This window comes from Excalfactoria chinensis, chromosome 28 (genome assembly GCF_039878825.1).
Source record: "Excalfactoria chinensis isolate bCotChi1 chromosome 28, bCotChi1.hap2, whole genome shotgun sequence".
Lineage (NCBI taxonomy): Eukaryota > Metazoa > Chordata > Aves > Galliformes > Phasianidae > Excalfactoria > Excalfactoria chinensis.
In genome coordinates this window covers 795,186-804,726 of record NC_092852.1, presented here as the reverse complement: position 1 = coordinate 804,726, position 9,541 = coordinate 795,186, and the positions used below count along the sequence as shown (strand labels likewise).

The 9,541-nt window shown below is 63.9% G+C and overlaps 1 protein-coding gene across 2 annotated transcripts; it reads left to right on the top strand.

Moving 5' to 3' along the window:
• The first annotated feature begins 5,829 nt into the window (after positions 1 to 5,829).
• On the top strand, positions 5,830 to 9,482 carry C1QL4 (complement C1q like 4). Of its 2 annotated transcripts, XM_072358088.1 has the most exons (3): positions 5,830 to 5,938; positions 6,175 to 7,613; positions 8,940 to 9,482. In XM_072358088.1, exons 2-3 carry the CDS (start codon positions 7,098 to 7,100, stop codon positions 9,117 to 9,119), a joined length of 696 nt encoding a protein of 231 aa, XP_072214189.1. In that variant the 5' UTR covers positions 5,830 to 5,938; positions 6,175 to 7,097; the 3' UTR covers positions 9,120 to 9,482. The 2 variants fall into 2 exon arrangements, with proteins under 2 accessions (XP_072214189.1, XP_072214190.1); XM_072358089.1 differs by lacking the exon at positions 5,830 to 5,938 and having other exon boundaries at positions 6,064 to 7,613.
• Positions 9,483 to 9,541: the final 59 nt, after the last annotated feature.

Below are 9,541 nucleotides of genomic sequence, written 5' to 3'. Positions count from 1 at the left end.
CCAATGAGAGAGAGGAGGAGGGAAGGCGAGGCCCGCCTCCTTGAGCTTTCAGCCAGTCTGGAGAGAGGTGGGGGGCGGGCTGAGGCGAACTGACCAATGAGAGGGCAGAGCTGTGTCCTCTAACTTGCGCAGACGCAGCTCGGTGAGGGGCGGGGCTTATCTCTACCGAGGACCAATCGGATGCGGTACCGAAGAGGCCACGCCTCACCGCCGCCTGAGGGGCGGAGCAAGGCGGGGCAGCGGGAGCCGAACGTGGACGGAAACAGCCGAGAGGCGCCGCCCTGCGGCGGAAACACCCGAATCCGCTCCGGAAAGAGCCGAGCGTGAGAAAGGCGGAGACTGAGCGCTGATGTCGAGGGTTCGAAGCCCGGTTCCGCCCGAACGGTCCCGCTCGGACCGGGACGGGCTGCTGGGATCCGGAAGGGTCGGGGATGGCCGGGAGGTGCTCAGGAGATGCGGAGTGAGATTAAGAAGCAACGGTTCAAATGTTGGTCCAACCAGTTTATTAAAGTCCTGGTCGTTTATGAGCTGTGGGGCTGGATGTGGGTTATGGGGCTGGACTGGGCTGTGGGCCCCCTCCCAACACGGACGTTGTGACAGCAGCAGGCAAAGGGCAGAGCACTGCCAGCTGCTGTGGGGGGGGGTCCCGAGGCCCTAATATGCGAAGCCCCCCCCCCAGCTGTGAGTGAAAGCCCCCAGACCCACGATGAGCTCCCACCTCAGCCCCACAGCAGCTCATGCCTCCCGAATACGGCCTTGCAGGCAATGCTGGAGCTGTGTCCCTTCCACCCCCCCCCCACTCCCACCCCCCGTAGCCCCCCCCTCCCCACCGCTGCTGTGTTTGCTCGGCTTAGCCGCTGCCGGCCTCCAATTTGGTCTCATTCATTATTAACAGCCCCGGCCGGCTGCGCTGTTGACACAGCCAGTCCAGGAGGGGGGACTAGAAGGAGGAGGGGGGGCGGGGGGGGCAGTGATCCCCTCCTTGTGACCCCCTCCTCAGCTCAGCCCCCTCCCATGGGCTACTCCTCACCCCCCCACACACGCTGCGGCTCAGCAGGATTCAGGGAGCCCAGCTCCTATGGGATCCCACTAATATGGGGCAGGGGGAGATGCTGCAACCCCCCCTCTGCCCAGCTGCCCATCAGGGCTGACAGCGGCCCCCCCGTGCTGCCCACCCTGCCTGGCTGCCTCCCTGACAGCGGCTCCCAATGGGGCCACGCTTGGCTGAGCTGCGCCCTGGGGGGGGGAAACTGGGGGGGCTACATTAGGATGAGGATGTATGGGAGGGGGGGGGGGGTGGAGGGTGGAGCTACACCTGGAGGGGGGGATCGTGTTGGGATGGGAATGCATGAGAGTTCACCTTGGGGGGGGGGGGGGGGCAGTGCCTTTGTGGGTGGGTTACACCTTTTGGGGAGGGGGCTGACCCTTTTCCTGGCTACCCTTGGCTGCTGTGCCCCCCCCCCCCCCCCCCCCATGCTGCAGTATAGGATCAATGCTGGTGGATGGGGGGGTTGGGGGGGGGTGGAGGTGTGTGTGTGTGTGTGTGTGTGTGTGTGTGTGTGTGTGTGTGCAGGTGGTGCTCTGCTGCTGCATCGATTTCTTCAAGTATCTGCATTTAAAAATGTCAAATCTGGCTCTTCAGCACCAGGATGGGAGGTGAGGGGGGGGGCTCAGCCCCACTGCATGGGCAGCAGCCCCCCCCACTTCCACCTCCAGGCCTCGGTGCCCCCATAGCACAGCCCCCCCCCGTGGGTCTGGAGGGTCCCAGTTGGGGAGGGGGGGCTGGAAACCCCCCCATTGGGTGTAATAGGAGGTTATTGATCAGCTCCGGGCGGCAGCGTTTAAGGCATCGATTGGCCGAGCCTTCCTTTTAATGGAAGCATTTCTCATCACCTCGTTTGGGGGGTCCGGCTGGGGGCTGCCCTGCATGGGACGGCTGCTCCACACACCCCCATGCATCCCACCTTTTGCACATCTATCCCTGTGATGCACACAGCCTCATGCACGCACATGGTGCACACACACTCCAGAGCACACACCTCAGATCCTGTTGCACACACGTCCCTACGATGCACCAGCCTCTTGCACACACGTCTCCCCACGCTGCACACCCATCCCTGCACACACACCTATCCCTATGCTACACCCCCCCCCATGCACACGCATCCTACCCTCACACCCACCTTCCCCCTGCAATAAACACCCCCACATCCCCTCAAACAGACCCCTCACCCCCCACCATGCATCCATCCACACACGTGTGTGCAAGCCCCGCCGTTGCACACCCAAAGGGCTGGTTGGAGGCATCCGGCTCCGCTGCCGAATGTCACGTTGCCTTGTCAGTTTGCTGGTAATTAATGCAAACTCCGGGGCCGGAGTCCCTCTGGACTCGTACATCACTGCCAGAGCCGGGCTGCACAGCGGCCCCTTTCCCCAAGTGCTGTTATTAGGGGAGTTTTATATGTATTAGCTGTTGATGCACATTAATACATTAAAAATGTCAGCGGTGGAGGCCAGCTAATTGTCTGATTTAAATGTCTATTTGTCAGCGGGTGCCTCAGGTAGGCATGAGGTGAATGTGCAATCAGCCCCCCCGACCCCGCGGGGTGGGGGTGAGCCCTTTGGGGAGGGGGGGGGGCACCGGGATGGTGGCACAGGGGGACGGTGGGGCATGGGGTGGGGGGTGCTGCTGTACAACGGGGGGCAGTGGGACCCCGCCAGCCCCCCCTCCTTGATCACAGCCTGGCTGGGATGGATTTCTGCACCCGACAGCCTCTGAATCCTTAATAAATGCTGCTTGTCCAGAGGATTAATCCGGGGCAGCCCACAGCCATCCATCTCATCACACGATGGCATGTGCTGACGGACGGCCCCGCTGCCGCCCCAGCAGTGACTCAGCCGGGGGGTGGAGGGGGGCACGAATCCCCCCCTCCAACCTCTCATGGGGATTTCCCCCCATCACCCCCCCCTGCTCCTCACAATGGGGCCGCAGTGCCACAAAGAGCCCCCCCCCAAGGAACACAGAGTGCGGGTGAACTTGGGGGTTCCCAAATTGCTCCTCATCTGCTCCCCAGCTCACCCAACACAGCCACAACAAGTGGGGTTGTGCCCCGTTAATGACCCCATCAGCAATTAGCAGCAGATGTTAATGAACCTGGGTGGGCAGCAGGGGCAGGGATGCCAGGGGGGCACACATTAGGGGTGGGTGCACACTGGGGACAGGGACTCATCCTGGGCTGGGTGACGAGGTGCCATGCAGGCAGCAGGTGCCACTTCCCATCTGTCACCATACACAGGCAGCATCGCCCTCCTGCCACCCTCAGGACCTGTTGAGCCTCCCACAGCCCCCCCAGGCCGCGTGTCCTCCCCCCCCCTCCGCCGCTGTTGGTTTATTTGTCTCCATTCAAGGACAATTCTCATCCAATTTGGGCCCGGCGCACGGCCTGCCTTTATTGCCAGCACGGCCTGGATGCAGCGAGGCGCCCGGATGGCTCCGGCCAATCTATATTCATTTACACAAGGCTCCCCCGCCAACACGTGCTGGGAGCTGACACTCCAATCTGTCTGCTGGTCCCAGTGCAGCAACTGGGAGGGAAGAGCCTCGGTGATGGCACTGGGATGGACTGGGACATGGGATGGGGCACCGAGCACTGGGGGCTGCTCCATGCACTGGGGATCACAGCCAATGTATGGGCACCATGCACAGTGTATAGGCACCATGCACAGTGTATAGGCACCGTGTGTTGTGCACCAGGGGCACTGAGGGCAACGCACAGTGCATCTCAGCCCATGCACTGGGCATGCTGGGCTCTGTGGAGCAGGATGTGACCCTTCCTGTGGAGGCAGATGGTGACCGTGCTTTGGTGCCCGCCAGACATTCCCCCCTCCCGGTGCCGGCCCTGGGGCTGCGGATCATGCATTTATTCATGCTCTGCTCCCCAGCTCCGCTGCCAGCCCTCAGCTTGTCCCCATAGCTGCTGCAGGACACGTCCATCACCGCCGGCCCCACGGAGCCCCCACGAGTGCCATCATCCCCACCTCTCCTCATGGCAGGGGGACCCACGGCCACTACATCCCCACCCGCCGTGATTCACCACCGGTGCCACTGTGTGGGGCTGAGCTGCCCCTATAGCCACCAGCAGGATCCATCTCCGAGCCCCCATCCCCCCCACCTCCCCAGCAGCACCGCCGCTCTCTCCGGGGTTGACCTTTCCCTCCGTGCTGCCGCTATTTTTACCGGCTGTGTTTGCTCTGCTCTCCCTCTCTTCACGCTCTGCGCTGGGGCTGCAGCTGCCCCTGGGTACAGCACCACCAATGGGACCCCAATGGGACCCCAATGGGACCCCAATGGGATGGGAGCGCTGGGAGCAGCCGGGACCCTTCCAGTCCCCACGAGCGGGACCTTTCCTCCGAGCTCCCTTTGCCCGTCTGCCCCCGGCTCTTGCTAATTAGAGCCCAGGCTTCCCCTCGCGGCCTCCCTAATTAATTCGCTGTTGCTGCTCATTAAGATCAGCCAACAGAAGGGCGGTGACGGCGGTGGGACTCCGATGTCCCCACCCCCAGGGGACAGCTTGGGTAGCATCGACCGCTCCCGGACCCCGACCCCGCTGCAGGAGCTGCTCCCACTGCTGTCATTTGTTGCACAAACAGCGCCGGGCGGTTCAGGATTGCATTGATCCTGCAGCATAAAGGGCCCATAAATCCGTCGTGCAGCCCGGCTGATGGATCGGCGCCCTTTGGAGGGAGCTGGCCCAGCCTGCAAATTTAACAACGATCCGGATAAATTCTGCAGGAAGGAGCATCTCCCACCGCCTGTGTGCAAACGTGCATCTGCACACACGCGTGCACACACACACACCAGGCATGCACGGATGCAAATGCATGCAAGCACAGCCCCCCCCAGTTTGCAACCCTGGGGCAGAGGGATGCCTGCAAGAACAGGCATGGGCCCTGCAGGTCCCAGAGAAATGGGTTTTGTCATCCCCCCCCCCCAAGTTGCAGCAGTGAGGCCGTGAGGAGCAGCCCTGCACCCCAAGGGTGGAGGGTGAGATTTGGCTGTGCAGAAAGCAGAGGAAGCTGTCAAGGGTTGAAAAGAGCAGCCATAAATCTGCTCCCCCTGGGGCTGAGGGCTGCATCCCCACCCCAGAGCTGCACCCGTAGAGCAAACTCCAGCCCTGGGCTGCTGCTGCTCTGCTGGGTCCAATGTGGGTGAGCCCCCCACCCCCAAAATGAATGGCCAGGAATGCAGGGACCCCAAATGGGGCTGGAGATGGAGAGCTGTGGGGGGGTCCCGTATGCATGCACACAGCTTGCCCCCACCAAACCCATTTCATGCACACGGTGATGCACACACACAGCACGAGCCTGGCAAAATCACACCCACATCTTGCACGTCTCTGCACGCGTGGATGCAGGCATGGCTCTGTGCACACTTACGCTGCTTGCACACAGAGAGCCCCGTGGGCACACGCATCTCTGTGCGCTCACCAATGCAGATGGAGCCTTGTGCACACACACACTGAGCCCTTTACACACACACACACACAACCGTGCAAACACGCAGCCCTGCACCAGCATCCCCCTGTGCACACATCCATGCATTGCACACAACCTTGCACACACACAGCTCTGCACACACACACACACACACGCATGGACCCAAGTGCACACCGTGTGCACACTGAGCTCTGCACACCCATTCTCATGCACTGAGTCCACACAGCCGTGCACACCCCATGAGCACACACAGAGCTTTGCAAGCCCGTGCACCCCCTCGCACACCAGCACCTCCTTGCACACGCACCCCCCCCTCTCCCCGCACCCCTCTCTCGCACTCCCGCCCTCCCCCGCCCCTGCCGTGCCCGGTGCCGTCGGGCGGAGCTGCGGTGCGGTGCGGGCGGTGGACTCGGCACGTGGCTCCCGCAGCTGCGGGCGGCAGGTGGGCACCGGCGGGCACCGAGGGGTCCCGGGGGGGAGCGAGGGGGGGGGGGGGGAGCACGAGGCCCGGTGGGGCGGCCCCGACAGCGCCGCGCAGCCGCCCCAGGAGCTGCCGGCGGCGCGCACCAGGAGAGCGGGGTCGCCCCCGGGGGCCGCTGCCGGTCCGGGGTGCCGCTCTCGGGGAACTTGGAGAGAAGTTCCGTCCCGGCTCCATCCCGGCTCCGGTTACATCACCAGCACCAGCACCGGCTCCGGTCCTGCCTGCACCATTGGCTCCGCCAGCGGCTCCGGTCCTGGTTGCGGAGGGAGCTCCGCTCCCGGCTCCAGCCCCGACTCCGCTCACGGCTCGGGTCCCAGCTCCGCTCCCGGCACCGTCACCGGCTCTGCGCTCGTCCCCTCTGCCAGCTCCAGTCCCGGCTCCGCCCGCAGCTCCGCTCCCGGCTCCGGTCCCGGCAACAATTCCAGCCCCGCTGCTCCGCGCCCGGCCCCGGTGCCGTCCGCATCCGTTTGTCCCTATTCCTTCTCTCATCCCTGTCCCATCCCTATCCCTATCCGCAGCCCCCCATCCTGGTCCCATCGATCCCAGCCCTATTCCTGTCCCCATCTCTGTCCTTGCCGTTAGCTCCAGTGCCAACCCGACTGCCGTCCTCATCCCCATTCCCGTCCCCATCCCTATTCCCGGCCCCATCGCTACCCCTCCTGGTGTCCTCAGCTCCGACTCCGTCCCCATCCCCGCTGCCAGCTCCAACCCCCCTGCTCTCCCCATCCCTGTCCCCACCGCCACCTCCATCCCCATTCCCGTCCCTATCCCTTCTGCTGTCACCATCCCCACTATTCCCAACCCCATCCTCACCTCCGTCCCCATCCCCATCCCCGCCGCTCTCCCCATCCCCGACATCATCCCCGCTGCCATCCCCATCCTCATCCCCATTCCCACCTCCCTCCCTGCCACCGGCTCCATCCCCACCGCCGTCCTCATCCCGCCCCATCCTCGCTCCCAGCCCGCTCCCTGCCGTGCCGTGAGGCTCAGCGGGCGGCCCCCTGCCGTCCTCCCCCCCGGCTCCACCATCGCTCCCAAGGGTGACGAGGACCTTCTGGCACTGGCTGCCTCCCGGCTGAGCCGCAGGAAACGCGTGGCCGGGGCGGCCGTCGGCGTGGCCATGGTGCTGGTGCTGCTGGTGGCCATCCCGCTGCTGGTGCACAGCTCCAAGGCGGCCGCGCACTACGAGATGCTGGGCAGCTGCCGCATGGTTTGCGACCCCTACCCCGAGCTGCCTCCCGCCTCCCCCCCTCCCTTCCTACCGGGGGCAAAAGGAGAACCGGGCCGCAAAGGACGCGCCGGCGTTCGAGGCCCCCCCGGACCACCGGGACCGCGGGGGCCACCGGGTGAACCGGGTCGGCCGGGACCACCGGGACCCCCAGGGCCGGGTCCAGGGGGGTACATCCCCTCCTTCTACAGCCCCAAGATCGCGTTCTATGCGGGGCTGAGGAAGCCCCACGAGGGCTACGAGGTGCTGCGCTTCGACGACGTGGTGACCAACGTGGGCAACTACTACGAGCCATCGAGCGGCAAGTTCACCTGCCCGCTGCCCGGCATCTACTTCTTCACCTACCACGTCCTCATGCGCGGCGGCGACGGCACCAGCATGTGGGCCGACCTCATGAAGAACGGGCAGGTATGGGACGGGACCCCCAGCGGCTCCCACCGGGCCCCTGTGTTCCTCTCCAGCCCTTCGGTTCCCAGCCCTGTCTGTGTCTCCACGCGGATCCTCCAGCCGTCTTCCCGCTGCCTGCTGTCCCCATCCCTTCTCTCCCAGTTCCCCCAGTCTGGTTTTCCCATCATGTTTCCTCCCATCCTGCTTCTCCGATTCTGCTTTTCCCTCATGCTGCCTCCCCTCATCTTTCTGTCCCAGATACGTTCCTTCATACGTCGTTTCCACCATCTGAGTCCTCCATTCTGATTCCCAAACCCATTCCCTCTTCCCCCTGCACTCATCCTCACTCCCTCATTCCCATTCTCCTATACCCACCTCCATCCCATTTCCCCAGTCCCATTCCTTCCATCCCCATTCCTCTGTCCCAATTCCCCTACACCCATCTCCATCCCATTCCCCCATCCCCATTCCCTTACACCCATCTCCATCCCATTCCCCCATCCCCATTCCCTTACACCCATCTCCATCCCCGATCCCATTCCCTCCATTCCATCCCCATTCCCCCAATCCTACATCTTCCATCCCCGCTCCCCCCAGATCCTCTTCCCTTCATCCTCACATTCCATCCCTTTCCTCCTATCCCTTCTCCCCTCCGCAGTGTTGTGGGGGGTGAACCAGCAGAGCCCCACAGCCCCAGCCTCATCCCCACCACCCCCATCTGGAGCATCAACCCCCCCTTTATGCCCAGATCTCCCACTGGAGGACCACAGACACACACTGCCCTGCATGGAGTGGGGTCTGCCTCCTGTGGGGGTCCATCTGTGCCCTCCAACAGCCACCCGGCCGCTGCCAGGAGGGTCTGCCTGCACCCTCACCCGCTCCCTTTGTTCATAGAGATGCAGCCCAGCCCTTCCCCAGCTCACCCCAGACATTTGCTGTTTATTATGGGATAAAGGAGCATCGATCCGCTGTGCTGGATGCCAGCTCACCCCAATGGGAGCTGCCCCCCAAGGAACCGCAGGGTGGGGGGAGGCCATGGGTGGCTGTGGATTCCATCAGCAGGGCAATGCAGGCTCCTTCACCCGTGGGAGGGGGGGGGGGGGGGAGGATGTGGGACTCAGGGACACCAAACTGGAGGGACATTGTTTTGGGGGGGGGTCTGTGGCGCTGCCACCTCCTGGCATCACAGCACTGCAGCTGGGCAGCACGACCTTGAGGGGATCTGGGGGGGGGGGGCACAGAGCAGCTCAGCACCCCCCCAAACTGCCCTGGGGACCACACATGGTGGTTGTGGGGATGGGGGGGGGGGGCTGGTCCTTGATGTCTGTGCCCCCCCCCCCCAAAAAGGTTCGTGCCAGCGCCATCGCTCAGGACGCGGATCAGAACTACGACTACGCCAGCAACAGCGTCATCCTGCACCTGGACGTGGGGGACGAGGTGTGCGTCAAGCTGGACGGAGGCAAAGTGCACGGAGGGAACACCAACAAGTACAGCACCTTCTCAGGCTTCATCATCTACCCTGACTGAGCACCGGGCTGACGGGGATGAAGGGGGCCCCTTCCTGAGCCACCATCCCCCCCTCTACCCCTTCCCCACCTTCCAAAGCCCCCATAGGGAAAAGCTGTTCTGCACCTCTGCAGGCACCCCCACCTCGCAGCTCCTTTGCACACACACGCACACAGCAGCTCCCCCCCCATCACACGTGCATGCTCACCACACGTGTGTGCACACACTGCAGCCCCACACTCACAATTGGAAACGCTCCCTGCCCTCCCCTTGCATGCCAGCACCCTGCGGCCATTGGGGTCCCCCATTGCTGAGCTCCCCCAGCCCCAAACCCCGCAGCCATTTGTGGCACTCTGTGTACCCCCCAATAAAGTATAGAGGGTTGGGAGGTGCAGCCGCTGCCTCAGCCTCACCGTGGGGATGGGGGGGGATGGGGAGGGGAT